The sequence below is a fragment of the Leptodactylus fuscus genome, chromosome 2 (assembly GCF_031893055.1).
Source record: "Leptodactylus fuscus isolate aLepFus1 chromosome 2, aLepFus1.hap2, whole genome shotgun sequence".
NCBI lineage: Eukaryota > Metazoa > Chordata > Amphibia > Anura > Leptodactylidae > Leptodactylus > Leptodactylus fuscus.
The window spans coordinates 25124578-25144681 of NC_134266.1; the positions used below are offsets into that span (position 1 = coordinate 25124578).

Genomic DNA, 20104 nt, shown 5'->3' on the forward strand with positions numbered 1-20104 from the left:
GTGGTCAAAATCATCCATAAGGATCCATGCAGTAATAGAAAGATGGCGCTCACGTTTTGTAGAAAAACACTCTTTACTTTATTGTGCGCTCATAGCTGCAAAAGCTGATGGACAACAGCCATTTTGAATCTACACACGTCTTCAGGCCTAAGTCCTGCTATAAGCAAATAATAAAGGAAGGTTTTCTTCCCCCAAATGCGAGTGCCATATTTCTATCTATCTTCTTTAGAGATGAGCGTCCATAGGAATGTCTGGAAGCGTCGGGCACGCAGACGCAGCCGGCCGCTTAACCCCCTGCGTGCCGGCTGCGTCCATTCATTCCTATGGGTGTGTGCTATTCATAACAGGAGTTTGGAATAGTATTCTTGCTCATCTCTAATCTTCTTGATTCCCAGAGTTAGTAATAAGACGGGGCGCTGTCTGTGATCTCATCTCTGATGGTTTTTGCGGTGGATAACGCTGCTGTCCATCCATATAACTTTACAGCACAATTGAGACCCGACCCCTCTGAAATTCTAAGACAAGGCAGTTATGGAAAAGACAAGTTTTACTGTAGCAATGTATGAAAACTTATCGTACTGTAGTCACTCGGCCCTGTAATATGTGTAACCACCAGGGCAGGAGACAAGTCTCTATAATGGCTGGTGACTCTCCGTAGTAAGTGCTTGTTACCGGCCATGAGCAAAGAGTTGCGGGGTCCAGAGCTTCTTGGGTCTGCTCACAACACAGAGCGATGGGCCAAGGATGTTTAAATTCTATACAACTTGAGCGGGAAGTTCTCGGTGATGAGATGATCGTCCTGAAGAACCACCACAATGTTCACTTCAAACTCTGCCGAGGACACAAGACACCGACATCATCATCATCGTCTGTAAGTATCATCGTCTTGGATTAACAATGTTATACAGACAGCGAGGACCTACCTATTTTAAAATTGGTAGTTTCCAAAGTTGGGCAGGTGAATAATCTGGGAAATACCATGTAGATGGGAATGGGGAGACCTCGGCAGACATCTCCTTCGGCTATCTGAATATTCTGTATTTCTGTGGCGTCTCTGGCGTAGCCTTCTGCGCAACCTTAAAAGCAAAACAGAACATTTCCCACTATGGTCATCGGGTCATTTTTATAACCAACAGCCTTGGGCTCCATGCACACGGTACACACGACTAGCACATGGACCCATTATTTTCTATGGGCTCATTCCTGTGTATTATCAAAGGGCCATGAGCCTGGCCCGAAATTCAGAACAGGTTTTGTTCCGATCAGTTTTATAGCGTAAAAAGAATGGGTCTGTAGGGGGCACACTATCCTCAATGTGCTGTTCATACAGTTTTCCTGTAAAAGTCCATGTAACCTTACTACAGTGTGTTCCCTCATAGTCACACAGTAGAATGCTGACACTGATTGCCTTCTGTCACCACTAGAGGGAGCACACTGCACAGTCTGTATACACTATATACTCCCCCATCTGCAGGCAGGCAGTCACCTTTCAATTCTATGTAAGGGATCAAACATGGCCTTATAACTAGAAACCACTTGGCCAGTAGTGATGCAGCCATTGCAGAACTACACCTCCCAGCAAACCCCAACAACTGCTTGTTCCTTTGCATTAGATCGATCGCTCCAGAATCCAGCAGTCCTTGTTCTTATTGCTTCACTCACCACAGGTTTCGACCCGGACCAGCTGCAACTCAATACTTTTGATAGCAACTTCTGACGTCTCAACCATAAGGTCTCCGGTTAGGGGCTGGGTGATGATGCAGTTGGTGGAGTCAAGATGTCCTCTGATGAGAAACCTGGGCAGGGAGGCTCTCTGCGAAAAAATATAGATGGCACAGTTACTAAGGTACCTGGCAGGGTGTGTGATGTGACTGAACGCTTTGTGCGCTACTTGAGCTGATGTCCCTGCTGCATTGTTATGATCCATTCAGATCAGGCATAGGATCAGAACAACAGACTGAAATGTTGCATCTGGAGACCCATGAAAAAAAGGCATGTGTGACTTTATCCTGTTTAATAGTAGACTGCAGAAATCCTCCATCATATTTAATAGTTACTAGAGATGAGCGAACACTGTTCGGATCAGCCGATCCAAACAGCACGCACTCATAGAAATGAATGGAAGCACCTGGCACGGCGACCGGCCGCCGGCAAAGTGTACGTGCCAGGTGCTTGCTTCATTTCTATGGGTGCGTTCTGTTTGGATCGGCTGATCCGAACAGTGTTCGCTCATCTCTAGTCGTGAGCTGCTGGAGATGGGAATACCCCTTTAAATCCAGTCTTTCTAGATAGTCTATTTCTCGCCGCCGCCAATCGTGTCATTATTAAGTGCAGCTTTAATAGGTTCTGTACAACTTGTTCTGGATCACAGGAGGCCGCCGAGCATTGACATCTCTAGTTTATAAGCATTTGGCTCGGAAGGTCCGTCCTGTCCTCTTCTGCAGGCTCACAGTGTCCCTTCTATCCCTCCCTGTGCCAGCTTATCACTAAGCCACACGGAGGGGTAATATACGGAACGGCTGAGGGCATCAGGGGCTCTGCACAGCACAATGCAGAAGATTTCTAGGTTTGGGTGTAATCCAAAAATTATGTTAAAGGTTTATATTCAATAATTTAAAAAAAAAAAAAAAAAGTGTATGGTCTGCGCCTTTCCTACACTGAGCAGCAGATGGCAGCACTGATTTACTATGGCAATTTTACAAGGGGTTGTGCTGTTAAAGTTACTAATCCCCTATACAAAGGACAGTGTCCAATCGCTGAAAGAGGACCTTTCATGTCCTTGCAGATGGGCAGTATTATATACCGCTAGAAAGCAGCTTTGCTGGTACGCATGCTCACGCTATGGTGCGCACGACATCCACCGACACCCTGGTAAGATCACTGCAGTACTGGAGAGTCTAAAGCATTACCAGTCACAGGATGTCTGTGCCATCAGGAAGGGCTGAACCTCCACCAAACATATGTATATAACGTATACCACCAGGCCTTAAAGGGGTTGTCCAGCTCATTTTTTACTGATAACCCGTCCTCAGGATAGCTCATCAATAAACAATCAGTGGGGGGGTCTGACACTGATCCGCTGTTTTAAGATGCTAGGGTGCTTGTGCGCGCACGATGACCCCTCTTATGTCACTCTGAAACAGTCCGTGTCCAAGTATAACAAATAGCTTCTTCCATGTTCTGGATCTACTCCTGGTTTTGGCTTAAAAACACTGATCAAATAAAGTGGCCTTTAAGGGGTTGTCCAAGACTCGGCCTATCCTTAGAATAAGTAGTCACTATGAGATGAGTGAAGATCTGGCGCCCCCACTAGTCAGCAGGCGGCTTTGTACACTGTGTAATGGCGGGGGGTTGATTTGTGCTCTCCGCAGTAGTGTGGCCACTATCCAGTATATGGAGCCTCAGTATCCAGCTCTATATGTTGTGCAGATATCAGCCAGTCTGTGACACCCCAGCCAATATGACACTAAGGAGATGCCTCAATATTCAGTCTTGGACAATCCCTATTTTTTGGGGGGAGTGAAGAGCTCTTCTTAATATGGAAGCCTAGATGTGCAGACCTTCTACATCTTCATCTGCCAGCTTCTTTGTTGTGTCCATCTAATAGTAAGACTAAGTTACAGCAGCCATTTCTAGTAACTATCGATCTGTCATGTAGTCACAGAGTCACCCCAGCTTTATATACCTGCACACTCCCTGCTCTCCCCACCTAATAGGACGTGCGAATCTATTGCAACATAGACAAAAACCATGTAAACTATGAGATTGTACAAGGAATCATCTCAATGAGGGGTTGTATCCAAAGATCCCCGTTTATTCTGCCTCCCTTCCCCCGGGTCACTTACCTCTTTAACATTCTGTAAGGTCTCTGGAGTTATTGTGAAGTCCACCGGGCTGGGGGTCTGCTTTCCCTTCTGAGGCTTAGATACAGTAAAGGAAAGTTTACAAATGCGTATAACTGTATAGAGCGAAACCTAAAACTTCTCTCAGCTGAGGGTCTGTTACATTTCTATCCAAAGCTACTGCTATATGGCTCTTCTGTCCTGATAGTTTGTTACAATGTATCAGTGCAGTTAGAAATTTTTCCAGTTGGAGCTCGGGCTACTTACTTCACAATGGACTGTCTACACTAGATTTAAGGGGCAAATTTATTAATAAAGGGGCCGACCTCTTAATCTGGTGAATGCCCGGGCTCTTTAAATATGCAAATCCTCTTGTGACTTCCCATTTATTTCAGGTCACTTAGTGGTAATGATATAGATGTGCAGTGTCCTCTGGGGGAGGGCGGCCATCACATCTAGTAGGTTGTGTTCTCTTACGCAGGCACACGGTCTGCTGGCAGTTTTATGGGCACAGCCTGAGACGTCCTATAGCTGTGACAGCGGCCGATGAAGCAGCAGCAGTCAGGGAAGACTCTGTGTCTGGGAAAGTGATTTATCTATATTAACACTATTACCAGAGACCGGTTTTCATTCCTGCACTGGATGAATCTGCTGTATTAGGTGCTTGGGGTGGGGGGTGTCAGCTCATACTGCCCTCTATGGGTGATAGATGAGCACAGCTTGTAAGTACCCTGTTTATTAACCAACCATCCCTGCAGTCTAGGCATGGATCAGCATCTGCTGGCATCTTAAAGGAACAGTGCAGAAACATCCCACCTTCCCCCAACACACTGATACATAACATGGGCTCAGTCAGGTCCTGTTACAGTGAATAACACAACAGCCTGGTGCACTTGTCCGTAACGTACGTGTGAACATAGTCTGACTGACTTAAGTACAGATATATCTGGAGGTTTACAATGACACACGGTCTCTATGACCGCGCTGTATCGGACAATGCAAAGGGAACGTGTGCATCGTCAGGATATGGGCCTGGACTCTGAGTGATCGGGTCTCATCATAAATGGAAGTTTTTATCATCTGCCCCCATATAAGCCCCTTTAGTATATAAGGTGTGGTCATGTTGGGGATGATTTGTTTTCCATTATAATGTGTGTGTTCCTATTTAACAAATCTAATCTTATTTTGTTTCAGACGATCGGTGATGTCATGATTTGACAAGGATTTAGAAATTTCCCCACAGGTCAAATTGTGTATGTTGGCGTTTTTTTTTTTTTGTACAAATTTACAGTATTTTGGTTGCCATTCTGATAATGGGACTTGACGGCACCATGTGAATGTGCCAAGGGTGTAAGCAAAACAATTACCAGAGGCTGAAGCCCTACATGTCAGCCACTAGGTGGCATAAGAGCAGAGAAAGTGTGAGAATAGAGAAAGGCACTTCCAAAAACTGATGTCCTATCCATAACACAGGACATCAATGTTAGCAGAGGTCTGACAGGAGGTGCTCCCTGCATATCCATGGAGAGTACTGCAGCGGTTTACTCATAACAAGCTCATCTGTGGGGATATCAATTTTGAAAAGCTAAATAATCCGCTCAATTTTATTGTGCAAAAGTCCCTTTACAACAGGTAATAGGGGAAGGGGAGTCAGTCTCCTGGGGTCTTCATGGACATGAGCAAGCTGGCTGCACAAGTCTGATCACATTTTACTGACCTGGATCACTGGAGTACAATGTGACCAATCCACATGATAGGTGATACATATCTGATCCATTAATCCCATAATCAATGGTGCAATGCTCACACGTGGGGACTTGCGAACCCCTATACCCATGATGGCGAACCTATGGCACAGGTGCCAGAGGTGGCACTCGGCGCCCTCTCTCAACTGTGGAACAGATTGTACTGTGTGGGGGCCACTGTGCAGCAGATTATACTGTGTGGGGACCACTCTGGAGCTGACTGTACTGCGTGGGGGTCACTGTGGAGCTGACTGTACTGTATGGGGACTACTGTGGAGCTGACTGTACTGTATGGGGACCACTGTGGAGCTGACTGTACTGTGTGGGGGTCACTGTGGAGCAGAAAGCTCTATAAAGCCCCATTCACATGACTGTATTTTGCAGGTCTGTAATTGTGTACAATTGTGGATCCGCACATCATTAAGTTTAAATTCCTGTGTTGGCACTTTGTGATGAATTAGTGGGTTTTGGGTTGCAGTTTGGGCACTGTCTCAAAGGTTCACCATCACTGGTCTATACTCATGTTAGACATTACTTACACAGTGTTTTCTGGCAATGATTGTGAATAAGAATTAAATACGGTGACCAATTCCCAGCTGTTTCTAATGAATGGCGATTACTGAGGGACTGAACACGAGACAACTTGAAGGGTCACTTGATCCTCCATGTGGACACCCCCTTTAAGTTCTATCCCTATAAATAAACAGGCTGGCTTTTGTGTACTTATGTTTAGCTGTGGACACTTACTTGTGAATGAATGATGAACTCGCAGTTCTTTGTCAGGTCCTTTGCTAGCAGAGATCTCTTCATATCACAGCGGAGGGTATACTGTGGGCACAGGAGTATTATATAACACACAGCACAAACCTCCTATCCTGGTAAGTTTGCTTCAATATAACATTGTGGAGTCTGGGCAGAATGTCTAAACTGGATACAGCTGTGACAAGTATCAGGTCTGTGCGGATGTCCAGTCTCTAGTAAACATAAATGCTACAACTCACTGACTGCAAGCAGAGATCTTGCCAGCAGTATATTAGAGTAATAAAAACAAAACTAAATGCAGAACTGGTCATATCCCTGGTGTGACTGCTGCCCCCTAGTGAAGCCCTGCACTCACCTGAATGTTCACAAACACTCCATGGTATGTCTCGTACAGAACCTTGTTGCTCTTTGCAAGAAGTGGGAACTCAAAAGGGATTTCCGTCTTACCGCTGGGGAGTTTGCCGGGTTTCACCATTTCTACTGTGTTGCTGATGATCTGAATTGGCTGCAATAAATCAACAGGAAGCCCCGTACATTTACGTCTCATGGATAAAACAAAGTATCATAGCAGAAGGCCCGGAGCTGCTCATGGCCCCAGAGGGATCCAGCAGACACAGGGGATGGGAGCACATGGCTCATACAGCAGCAAACACCATATCACAAGCCTGGATCTAGGGGTTAACCCCCAACGTGTGTGTCATAGGGACAACAGAGAAGATTCTGAACAGAACAGAGAGCGAGGATTAAAGCAGCTGGAGCCGGTCTATAGAGTGTCTAGGGGAATCCACTGCAGAGAGCAGCTATAACCAACCTGGATGGGGGGCAGCCACACTCCACTGCCACACAGACACACACAAAAATATGTAAATACCAATATCCCTGCGTTTATTACCGCTTGTAGTGGACTAAGCCCGATACGCACTGCATATCTACTACAAGTACCAGCCCTACCCCCAGCAAACCGGAGCTGCGAGTGGACTGGGGATGCTATTAATGCTGTATATCCTAGCAGCACGAGTATACGTTTCCGTATCACACAGTAAGAAGTAAAGTTGATATGTGTTGGGTGGGAAGTATAGGGGATGTATTCACATGGAGCAGCTGGGATGCACTTACTACTGTTAGGCTGGGTTTCCACAGGGTTTTTTGGTCTGGAACCTGAGGTGGAGGCCACCTCAGGTTCTGGACCAAAAAATGGGTAGCCGCGACTCCGCTCTTGAAGAATGAGCATGTCCGTTCTTTTTTTTCCAGGAGCCAGAACAAACAGCTCCCAGCAAAAAGAACTGAACGGCTCACATTGATATCAATGCGAATACGAACTCAAAATCCGGGCTAAAATACCCCGTGAGCAATCAGCCTAAGGGAAAAACAGAATACAGCTTTGAAGTAGATTTTTGTGAATTTTCCTAATTTTACAGGTGAAAAAATTAAAATTTTTACAATTAAAATCTATGCTACAAAATGAAACTGAGGGGTTTTTTTGTCTTTTGGCAAAAATTTTTTGACATGGTTTCCCCCAAAAGTAATTTTTTTTCACAGGGATAAGACATAAAACTGTATGCATTGCTATAGGTGTAATCAGATTTTAATACACTTTCAAAGAAGTTAGACACAGCATGGTGGTCAGAAATAAAAAACACAATAACAAATGTAGAACAGGGAAAGAAAGGGCCATACGCCTAAGGTTAGACAGAGAGGCCACGCAGAGCCAGAAATGAAACATACGCCATGGGAAGGACCCCCGCAGCAACAACATGTAGTGGAAACCAAAATAATTCAAAAGGGAACAGGGGTGAGACCCCTAACGAACTAGAGGGAAGGGGGAGACAGACGGCATGTAGAGCAGTCACAAGAAACAGGAGGGGGAAGACATAACAGACAGGAAACAAGAAGGGGGAAAGGGAGAGAGGTCACGGAGGAGGCAGAATAGGAGAGGACCCACTCCGGCCGTCTCGGGGCTCTATGCACTGCTATAGAATGGGGCCACCTCCTAGGCACATATGATTGAGGCAGCATGGGGAATAAACCTTACATGTCTCATTTATATTGATTATATAATATATACAGGTATATAATATATACACACGTGTGTGTGTGAGATCTGTCCAAACAGCTGATGTCTAATCATAGGAGTGGTTCTAAGAACTGCACCAGTGTCCCATCCAAGTGTATGGGAAATCACCACAGTACTCATGACTGCCAATATAAGAGTTACTGCACAGTCCTGTAAAAATAGCTGATCGGCAGCAGGTCCCAGACATTGATCAGATCATCAGTATGTGATTTGGGAGGGTCTGACACCTAGACTCGCTGTTGCTGCAGCCCCCGGGTGGATTGGGAGCGCGAGCAGCACTGCTACTATACAAGTAATAGGAGTGGCATTGCAATTCCTCCAGAACCACCTCCCGGATCACATACTGCTGAGCTATCCTATGAATAGGTCATCAGTATGAAAGATTGATTTGGGGGCTAGAAAACCCCTTAAAGGACAGGCCATCAATTTGATTAAAGAAAGGAACCTATTGTTTTCTTACCTTCACTGAATTATAGAAAGCCTCAAAGACGCCAACACTCTTGGCACTGAGCTGCAGACTGACGGAGCCCTCCATGGTCAGCATGATCCCTTGGTGCTGAACTGAATCTTTGCTCATGACTACGACGACTCCGGACAACAACTCCTATAGGAGACAAGAACAAGGACATGACTGATAATGCAATGGGAGCGATTACTGGAGGAGCGAGGGCAGGTAATTGTATAAATAGGGACTCCTGTATTCAGTGGTACCAGTACAATGTCCTACCCTGTACATGTATAACAATCTGCCTGAATAGGGATGGAGTAAGCCTAGAGTCCCACGACCGAGCCAAGACTTGCCTGTGTGTTTAATGGATCAGTTTTCACTTAATAGGCGAGTCATGTCTGTGACAACAATCCTGATATTCCAAGTCATGAAAAAATATAGCATGCGCTATATGCCATCACAGATCACGGGCACCTCATGTCCAATAAACTTGGTCATCTGAATAGGCTCTAACAAATATAGTAACTAATACATTATTAAAGGGGTCAAATCAATTATTTGTAAAATAGGCCGGGGGAGGGAAAAAAACAAAAAACCTGTGACTGCTAAGGCCAATCAGTGGCCTCAGGAAGAGACCCGGGGACGTCACAGGTAGTGATATCACATGCCGTTTGCTGAGGCCGCTGTCCGCTGAGGTCACACTACCGCCGCTGTCCGCCCCGAGGTTTCCATCCTAAACCCCGGGGTAACTGGGCAGGGGACAGCTTGAAACCCATTCATTTGAAGGGTTATTAAAGGTGACCGCTGGTGTCTGTACACAGCCTCTCTGCATGGAAACCGTTTTTATTTTATTTTTTTTGCAAGGACACAAAGTCGTACATGCAGGACTTTGTGTCTGTGCAAAAAAACAAACCCCCAAAAAATGGTTTCCAGGCGGAGAGGCTGTGTACGGACACCAGCGGTCACCGTTAAAAACCCTTCAAATGAATGGGTTTTAAAGCCGACTGCCGCAAGCCGTCCCCTGTCCAGTTTGTCTGGGGTTTAGGAAGGAAACCCTGAGGAGGACAGCGGCGGTAGTGAGTGTGGATGCCCCCTTAGCGGACTGCGCTGGGAGGAACCGGGAAAAGGCTAGAATGATTTTTTTATTTTTTTTTGTCACTGCCCTCAGCCAATTCAAAAAGTTATTTTGGTGTCCATTTTTGCCTGGACAACCCCTTTGACTACATACACCAGTGCTGCAGACCCTTCAGGCTCGGGATGGGTAGGGGTCCCTGCGGTACAATTAATGATACACTTTTTTCTCGAACACTGAAAGCGCAGGGAGTGTGGTGTAGTAGGGAGTTTAGCAGGAGCTCATCCAATACACCCACAAGGGTCAATTGTTTGTACGGGGACCCAATCTACCCATCAGCAGATGTTGCCCTTGGCTAGATTTGGACCCCCAGGCTGCAAGGCAACAATGCTAACCACTGCCCTAAAATACCCCCTACCCATAGAAACCAAAATCACTGTGGTCTGTAACCTATAGATCTACTGACACTGCAGCACTACCACCCTTACATGCACAGGGCATGCTGGGAGTTGTAGTTCTGCAGATGACAGAGCCCCTAACCTTACCCCCTCCTTGTAGACTTTATTGGCTCTCTTGATCTTGATGTCCAGGACAGTCCCCATCTTCTCTCCTCCACTAGTGTACTTCCTATGGAAGAAGAAAGTCACATGACTAGCCGCACACATGACCAACTGCTATCACGTGAGCATTCGCTCCATCATCTTTTTTTTCTCCCATCAACCAGCTTTATTGACAACGCCGCAGACATAAACATCCTGTGGCTCGCCCCACCCCCTGAAAGTTGTCATGCCAACAGATAGGCGGTGACGTCACGCTGGTGGCGCAGTTAAATTAGAAATGCGCGGGAGAAGCCGTGCACTCCGCTGACTCATGACTAGCACACGCTGGCGCCCGGAGCGCCTGTCATTGGCTCACAATGGGCTATTTGTCAGGACCGTGTGACGGCGGTAACATCATTATCCCCGTCCAATGCGTATTCGTGGCACATACATAGTAAATAATACGCTGGCGGCGGATTGACGTATTCAGCCGCGCTGTGACGCACGTTTATTATTCCCCAGACTTAACATTGAGGTAAACAAAAGCGCCCTGCGTGTGAGGCACAGGGGAGGCTGAGGTATAGCCTCAGGTGTCGACTTTACCTGTCAACTACCCAGCCGACGGATCCGATTGGTCGCTGAGATCTGAGCGGCGCCGGTGATTGGCCGGTTCTCGGGGAGGTGGGCGTGGCTCGCCAGCCTCTTCCCGCCTTGTTGTACGGCGCGCTTTGGACAGATTAACTATTGGCGCGCCGGAGGGAAGTCAATGTATCGCTTCCATTTTTGCCCAGTAACTGGTGTAGACAGTGCAGGGTTATGTCCTAGTCAGGGAATCGCCAAATTATAGACGTTTATGAGGAGAAAGAGACTAATTTACAGAGATTGTAAGTCATCATGAAAATAATATATCACATAGGACTTGAACTCACTGTCCTGTCAGGCAACATGTCTGACAAAGATGAGTGACCATTAGTAGGGTTGCCATTGCTGACCTCAGCGGGTCTTACCATGTTTTCCTTGGTTCATGAAAACCAAATCTAGCCAGTACACAGTCGGAAAACAAAACATGGTGTAGACCTGGAGCTGTCACGTGACAGACATCGACGGCACCAAACAGACCCAACTACTGTATACTGGCCACTGTCATTGTGTCCGTCGCTTTATCGAGAAATTGTGCCGCATCCTGTGTTACCTTTATGGCAAACGAAGAATTTATGACGGTGGCTCCCAAAGAGACCTCCAATGTAGATGTGACCCTAATCGTCTTCACTACACACCATAAAGTGAATATCGCCCTTCGGGTACATCTGACCTCACCTGGCAAATAATTGTGCACATGAAGAAGAGCTTGTGGGGCTCAAAACGCGTTGTGCAGTACGATTTTGTCCAATAAAGGTCATATAGTTTATTCGCCTTGTCGACACTCCAATCTGTGGACCAGAGAGCGAAGACGTCCATCTAGCTGCGGGCCTCCTTCCTATACCCTTAGGGGGGCATTCACACCATACATACCAACATTTGGTTGACAGTGTCCAGGAAAACGCCTTGCAAAGTGTTCTGAAAATTTTTGAACTAAGCATTACCCCTATTGGTGTGACAATACTCCTTGTGGAAAATGCCACGCCCCTTTTGTATGTTCCTACACCACTTTCTTGCGTCGTGGTCACTAATTGGACTGGCCACACCCTCTTTAAGATACGACCGGCACATAAAGTGCCTAAGTCAACTATAAAGGGCTACCCTAACAACTCAGAAGATTTGACAGCTCTTGTGGGAGTCCCTGTTTTGGGAGCCTTGGAAAAAAATGCAAGCCATTCTAAATTCTTTGGTGCCGTTTTCTTTTGCAGGTGCAGGTTTTACAGGTGAAACATTTTAAAATAAATGTTTCACCTGTAAAAATAAGCAGTTGCACAAAAAACTGTATTAGAATTAGCAGGCACCTTCTAAAACTGCTATGTGATGTATGCGATTCGCACCCTTTCAAACATACCTCATAAACATCCTGTTTTTTGGGGGGATGGTCCCATGAAACATGTCAGAAATGAACAGAGCTAATGTGAAGATGCATAACGCAGGAATTCCAACAACTAATATTCCTGGTTAAGAAAAGATTATGGATAGTTTTGACATGGCTGGTCAGATAGTGGAGGGGGTGTACATCTCACCCAGACTACTAAGGTGGGTGAGATGAGAAAACTCCAGAAAGAATGTTTCTCTTATCATACAGATAAGGGGAAAAAAGTACATTGTGAGCCCTATATGGGGGCTCACAATCCATATTTAAAAAAAACATACAGCAAAGGAACTCTCAATGGAAGTAAAGCAAACAATTAATAGGCTGAAAAATAAATAGAATCCATCAGAGAGATTGCTGAAATGTTAGGAGTGGCCAAATCAAACGTTTGGTACATTTTGGTTTACAAAAAAAAAAAGTGCTCTGATGAGCTCAGGAACTCTATGGAATCAATAGTGGTGACTGATCAGAGAATCCTATCCATACCCACGATAAAAATAATAATTAAAAAAAACCTTCACAACATCCACCGAAGTGAGGAACACTATCCAAGAAGTAGGAGTATGAGTATCTAAGTCTACCATAAAGTGATTAATACTCTCCAGGAAGTTGGTTTATTAATACTTCAGTCTACCATAAAGCGAAGACTTTGTGAGAGTAAATACAAAGGGTTCACCACAAGGTGCAAACCAATCATCAGCCTCAAAAGTAGAAAGGCCACAATAAATTTTGCCAAAAAAAAAAAATCTAAATAAGCCAGTTCTGGAACATTCTATGGACAGATGGAATTAAACTCAATCTGTATCACGATGATGGGAATAAGAAAGTATGGAGAAGTCTCGTAACGTCTCATGATCCAAAGTACACCACATCCTTCGTAAAACATGGTGGAAGCAGTGTGATGGCATCCAATGGTACTGGGCCACTAGTGTTTATTGATGATGTGACAGAAGCATTCGGATGAATTCTGAAGTGTACAGGGATAGACTTTCAGCTCAGATTCAACCAAAGTTGATTGGACAGCACTTCACATTACAGATGGACGATGACCCAAAAACATTGCAACAGCAACTAAGTGGTTTGGTTTTTTTTGTTCGTTTCAAAGGTATTTATTGAATTATACATCTAAGGGCTCGTTCATATCTGCGTTGTTCGGTCCTTATTGCAGGTTTCCGTTTCCTGCATAAAACAGATGCAGGAGACGGAAGCCTGCAGGAGACTTTCTCACCCATTCATTTGAATGGGTGAGAAAGCTGTCCGGCCGTGCGCGGCAGTGAGCGTTTTGCGCTCTCCGCCGCGAAACCGGGTTTTATAATCCGGACACAGAGTCGGACATGCACTACTCTGTGTCCAGATAAAAAAATCCGGTTTCGCGGCGGAGAGCCTAAAACGCTCACCGCCGCGCACGGCCGGACCCGGTCTATGGTTTCCGTCTTCTGCCATGCAGAAGTCGGAAACCATAGTACGGAGACATGAACGCAGGTGTGAACCCAGCGTAAAACAGAATCTAGAAACAAATAACAAAACAGTCATAATATTAGTGCAAAAATGCAAAGCAAGCATAAAGTGAGAAACCTATACACAGCCAAAAATAGCATGCTTACCCCATAAGAAAAACGGAGTAAAAAGGCATTATAACTGAAAACTAACACAAGGGGAGTAGAGGGTTGGAGAGTAGTGCCATAATATGAAGACTGGAGTGTGAATGGGAGAGGGTTCCTGCCTGGGGAAGGGAGGTTAGAACCACGCTCAATCACATCTGAAGATAGTATAGCAGGCCTGGCATATTGGATCTATTACTTCAAGGTGTCCAAACTTTATCAAAGAGTGGACAGGTGTCAGATATGGTGGCATAAATGATTTCATGGATCAACTTGCCAAATAATATCTGTCAATGAAGGAGATGATGATATGATGTTGGCAATATGGATGTGTGCAGCCATCAGGATGCATTGAAGTAGTTTATATTGGACACATCTGAGATAAGCTGGTTTAAAACTATGGAGAAAGCTTGCCTTTGTTAATGGATGTGCAACAGTCAATCCATTGAGCTGGAGTTAAGGTGGAATCAACGTCTTGTTCCCAGGCCGCCATAAAGTCTAGAGTAGTATCGGGAAGGAGTTTTCAGTAAACTGTATATAAAAGAGAGAGAACCCCATCTACTGTTCTAAATAAACATACCGTGTTGGCCAAAAGTATTGGCACCCCTGCAATTCTGTCAGATAATACTCAGTTTCTTCCAGAAAATTATTGCAATCACAAATTCTTTGGTATTATTATCTTCATTTAATTTGTCTTCAATGGAAAACCACAAAAAGAATTGTCAAAAAGCCAAATTGGATATAACTCCACACCAAACATAAAAAAGGGCGTGGACAAAAGTATTGGCACTGTTTGAAAAATCATGTGATGCTTCTCTAATTTGTGTAATTAACAGCACCTGTTACTTACCTGAGGCACCTAACAGGTGGTGGCGATAACTAAATCACACTTCCAGCCAGTTGAAATGGATTAAAGTTGACTCAACCTCTGTCCTGTGTCCTTGTGTGTACCACATTGAGCATGGAGAAAAGAAAAAGACCAAAGAACTGTCTGAGGACTTGAGAAGCAAAATTGTGAGGAAGCATGAGCAATGTCAAGGCTACAAGTCCATCTCCAAAGACCTGAATGTTCCTGTGTCTACCGTGCGCAGTGTCATCAAGAAGTTTAAAGCCCATGGCACTGTGGCTAACCTCCCTAGATGTGGACGGAAAAGAAAAATTGACGAGAGATTTCAATGCAAGATTGTGCGGATGGTGGATAAAGAACCTTGACTAACATCTAAACAAGTTCGAGCTGCCCTGCAGTCCGAGGGTACAACAGTGTCAAACCGTACTAACCGTCGGCGTCTGAATGAAAAGGGACTGTATGGTAGGATACCCAGGAAGACCCCACTTCTTACCCAGAGACATAAAAAAGCCAGGCTGGAGTTTGCCAAAACTTACCTGAGAAAGCCAAAAACGTTTTGGAAGAATGTTCTCTGGTCAGAGGAGACAAAAGTAGAGCTTTTTGGGAAAAGGCATCAACATAGAGTTTACAGGGAAAAAAAAAGAGGCCTTCAAAGAAAATAACACGGTCCCTACAGCCAAACATGGCGGAGGTTCCCTGATATTTTAGGGTTGCTTTGCTGCCTCTGGCACTGGACTGCTTGACCGTGTGCATGGCATTATGAAGTCTGAAGACTACCAACAAATTTTGCAGCAAAATGTAAGACCCAGTGTGAGAAAGCTGGGTCTCCCCCAGAGGTCAGGGGTCTTCCAGCAGGACAATGACCCAAAATACACTTCAAAAAGCACTAGAAAATGGTGGTGAGAGAAAGCCCTGGAGACTTGTAAAGTGGCAGCAATGAGTCCAGCCCTGAATCCCATAGAACACCTGTGGAGAGATCTCTTGATGGCAGTTTGGAGAAGGCCCCCTTCACATCTCAGGGGGGACCTGGAGCAGTTTGCCAAAGAAGAATGGTCTAAAATTCCAGCAGAGCATTGTAAGAAACTCATTGCTGATTACCGGAAGCGGTTGTTCGCAGTTATTTTGTCTAAAGGTTGTGCTACCCAGTATTAGGCTGAGGGTCCCAATACTTTTGTCCGGCCCATTTTTGGAGTTTTGTGTAAAATTTCTATTGACACACGGACTTAAGAAGTGAGAGGCAGATGAGTGAAAGAGAACTCTGAAAGATTAAAGTAGCTCAAAGGGGAATTAACCCTGCCGTTACCTAAACTAATCAAGTGGGTCTGTGAGCTTCATTGATTAAGCTGGATAGTAAAACAGTGTGACTATGTGAAACAAAGAGTCACTGTTATTGCCTCCTGGCAGTGTGTGTTTGTTTAAAGTATACAGAAAGATTTTAGAGAAAACGTTATTAAAAGTTATGTTTTATTTTTTTGAGAAGTGGGATTCGTAGGTGTATACAAAATTTGTGTAAAATGATCAATGATTTGACTTTTTTTTCATTTTCTTTTGTGTTTTTTCATTGCAAGCAAAATAAATGAAGGTATTAATACCAAAGAGTTTGTGCTTGCAATCATTTTCTGGAAGAAACTGAGTATTATCTGACAGAATTGCAGGGGTGCCAATACTTTTGGTCAACACTGTAGGTTCTCAAAACAAATGATAGATTTCTGAGTTCAAGTAAGGTGAGAGAATGGAGGAAACAAGACACTTGTGTAGTCTGATGGAGGCGGGAAGGAGGTGCTGACAAAATATTCTTTGGTGAAGACCCGCTGGTCACTGAAGAAGTTGGTGAAATGGCAAAACTAAGCATGTCTCCACCAAATCAACACCTCAGGGGTATGATAACCAATGCCATCTTAACCAAATGAACTCTATCAATCCAAGAAAAGGTAGGGCAGTGCCATACAATAAGATCCTTCAAAAGCTCTGGGATCAATGTGACAATTTCAGAGGTTAATTACCAGGTATGGTAGAAATGTATCCCTAGTTTGAAAGCTGAAGGTCACAGCAATCGATTTTGCAGTGGCCATTGGGGGGGGGGGGGGTTTAAGGAAAATAAGTGGAATATTCTACAATGGTCAGAGTCAATCACCAAGTCTTATCCTGATCGAGCATGCCTTATACTTGCTTAAGAGAAAACTTAAGAGAGATGCACAAACAAGCAACAACTGAAGACAGCTGCAGTAAAGGCCTGGCAAATCATAACAAAGGAGGAAACCCAGAGTTTGGTGATGTCCATGGTGTCCAGACATCAGGCAGTTATTGAGGAGTCATAGAAAAATTGTTATAATTTTTAAACATTATACAGGACATTTTTGTTCAACCCCTTGTATTAAAGGGATTTTATCATTAAAATGACATTTTTTGCCCCTAAGGGCCCGTGCACACAGAGTTAACGGGAGCACATTTTAGCATAATACACATGTATATAATACACATTTAAAAATAACACTCCGATTGACTTCAATGAAATTTTTTTACATGTGTAAAAAACGCTTCAAAATACGCGTCACTTTTTTGGCGTGTATTTTGACGTGTTTTTTACACGTGTAAAAAATTTAATGGAAGTCAATGGGAGTGATATTTTTACACGTGTATTATGCTAAAATGCGCTCGCGTTAACTCTCTGTGCACAGGCCCTAACACGTAGGAATAGCCTTAAAAAGGCTATTCTTCTCCTACCTTTAGATGTCTTCACCGCACCACCGTTCAGTAGAAATCCCGTTTTTTTTTCAGTATGCAAATGAGTTCTCTCACAGCACTGGGGGCGGGCCCCAGCGCTCAAACAGCACTGGAGGTGTCCCCAATGCTGCTTGAGAAATCTCCAGCGACGCCTCCATCTTCTTCTGGAACGCCTTCTCCCTGTGTCTTCTTCCATCTTCTAAGCCTCGGGCAGAGCAGACTGTGCATGCCCACAGGCCACAAGAAAATGGCCGCTTACACCAGCTTACTGTGTAAGCGGCCACAAGAAAATGGCCGCTTACACAGCTTACTGTGTAAGCAGCCATTTTTCTTGTGGCCATGGGCATGCACAGTCTGCTCTGCCCGAGACCTAGAAGATTGAAAGCCAGGACGGAAGAAGACACAGGGCGTTCCAGAAAAAAGATAGAGGCGTCCCTGGAGATTTCTCTCGCAGCATTGGGGACGTTCCCAGTGCTGCGAGAGGACTCATTTGCATACTGAAGAAAACCGGGATTTTTACCGAACAGCGGCGCGGAAAAGACATCGGCTATTCCTTTGTGTTAGGGACAAAAAATTGAGTACTATTGCTAATTGGAAAGCGCAGAATTACAGATCAGCTGTGCCAGCAGTCTCCGGGAGCTGGAAGCGGCTGGTGGATTGGGAGCACATGCAGGCTGCTCCTATTGAATTAGCCCTATCCATTGCATAGTGGTTGTTTCAGGAATTGCAGCAATGCTACTACACAGTCCAGTCATATTAATGTGACCACCGCCTACTTTTGATGTCAACGTTAAATAACCAATCGCAGAAGGCACGTGTTATCAGCCATCTGGGTGCACTCTTCATTGTGGAAGGCACGATGGATCAACACAAGTATGCATCTATCCTTGCGGACCATGTTCACCCCTACATGCGAAATGTTTTTCCTCAGGATGATGGCATCTACTGGCAGGACAATGCCACGTGTCATAAAGCTCGCAGTGTACATGCGTGGTTCGAGGAGCTCCAGGATGAGTTTACTGTACTCCCTTGGCCAGTAAATTTCCTGGACTTGAACCTATTCGAGAATTTGTGGGACCACCTCGATCGGGTTGTTCACGCCATGGATGCTCAACCGCGTAACCTAGTGCAGCTGGACACGGTACTGGAGTCGGCATGGCTCAACATCCCAGTGACATCATCACAACATCCCCTCTCATCCTGCACGTCTTGCAGCGGTCCGCTCTGATAAAGGGGGTTATTGTGGATTTTAACAGGTGGTCACATTAATGTTGAGCAGCCTGCGTTCACTCCCTATCAACTGCATCAGCTTCCACCACTTGGAGGCTTCCGCAACAGCTGATGCTTGTGGGGTCCGGGTCTCCGATAAGTCATCGGTATAAAAACTCCATTTGGGACCAGAAAACTCCTCTAATCCGTCCCCCTTCTGGGGGCAAAATCATTAACAGGCTCTGGCCTCTTACTAATTCTGACATATCTCAGGAGGTCCTTTGTGTCAGAATTGAGATCTACATCAGCCAATGACTGACGTAGATTTCATCTATAGCTCACAGCAGGTTTCCCCGTCTGGGGGCATTACTTCACCTACTATCAGAAAAAAGGAGTAGAACGGAGAAACGACAAAGAGAGTGGCACATCTTTGGTGCAATCTGAGCCTTGTACTAAAGACCTCATTTGTACTCGTTTTCTGGCATAGGTCATTTAGTAAATTCCCCTTTTTGTATATACAAAATAAGGCTGCAAACCACAAATGGTCCATTGCCATAATTGAGGTTTTGGGTTCTCTTCTTTCCCAGTGTTCACTATATAACTCTGTAGGCAAGGTATATACTATACGGCACTCACTGGGTATGGTTTGACATTCTGTGAGCACCCATTTGCTCTATTTGGGCATTGTTTCCTGTTATTTAGGCATTTTTTCATTGTGGTGCCGCACAGCACCATGTGGGCACTGTTTGGCTCTGTGATGTCAGTATGATACAATTGGCACACTTTATGCTCTATGCAGGCAAAGTGTATTTATATTCTGTAGAATAGTATTATTATATGAGCCTTATAGTATTACATTTTATCCCATTTACTTTGCTGCTCATTTGCTACTCACCTCACCCAATTCCAGTGCCTCGTCCTGACAAGCGGCTGTGGCTCCTGTATTTCAGATACCTGCTGGATCCGGTTAGCTGTCCTGATCTATGGCTGCATTATGTAGCTAGGTGAACTGGCAGCAGAAGATCATGTCTGGCCTAGCAGTCTATTTAATCATGCCGTCATCCCTGTCCTGGCTTGACTCTGGATCCTGACCACAACCTTGTTTCTGGATATTTCCAATGTGTCACCCCTTGGAATGCTTGTCTGGTACCTGTTATTGTACGCCTAACTTTGGCACTTAAACCTCTCACCCTCAACCTCGGGACCTGGAGATCATCTGCAAAAAAG

General features: G+C 45.0%; 1 protein-coding gene across 2 annotated transcripts; it reads right to left on the minus strand.

Moving 5' to 3' along the window:
- Positions 1-529: 529 nt before the first annotated feature.
- On the minus strand, positions 530-19891 carry VPS26C (VPS26 endosomal protein sorting factor C). Of its 2 annotated transcripts, none has more exons than XM_075262584.1 (9): positions 19773-19891; positions 10489-10570; positions 8884-9027; positions 6705-6854; positions 6335-6415; positions 3846-3920; positions 1663-1813; positions 924-1076; positions 530-831 (listed from the first exon to the last, which is right to left on the minus strand). In XM_075262584.1, the coding sequence occupies exons 2-9, from the start codon at positions 10543-10545 to the stop codon at positions 749-751; spliced, it is 894 nt and encodes a 297-aa protein (XP_075118685.1). In that variant the 5' UTR covers positions 10546-10570; positions 19773-19891; the 3' UTR covers positions 530-748. The 2 variants fall into 2 exon arrangements, with proteins under 2 accessions (XP_075118685.1, XP_075118686.1); XM_075262585.1 differs by lacking the exon at positions 19773-19891 and adding an exon at positions 11086-11141.
- Between the last annotated feature and the right edge of the window lie 213 nt (positions 19892-20104).

Coding starts and splice junctions, on each gene's coding strand:
- VPS26C (XM_075262584.1), bottom strand. CDS start 10,545: ATGGGGACTGTCCTGGACATCAAGATCAAGAGAGCCAATAAAGTCTAC. Junction 1,077..1,662: donor GGTCCGGGTCGAAACCTGTG/GTGAGTGAAGCA, acceptor TTTGCTTTTAAG/GTTGCGCAGAAGGCTACGCC. Junction 832..923: donor AACTACCAATTTTAAAATAG/GTAGGTCCTCGC, acceptor TGTCCTCGGCAG/AGTTTGAAGTGAACATTGTG.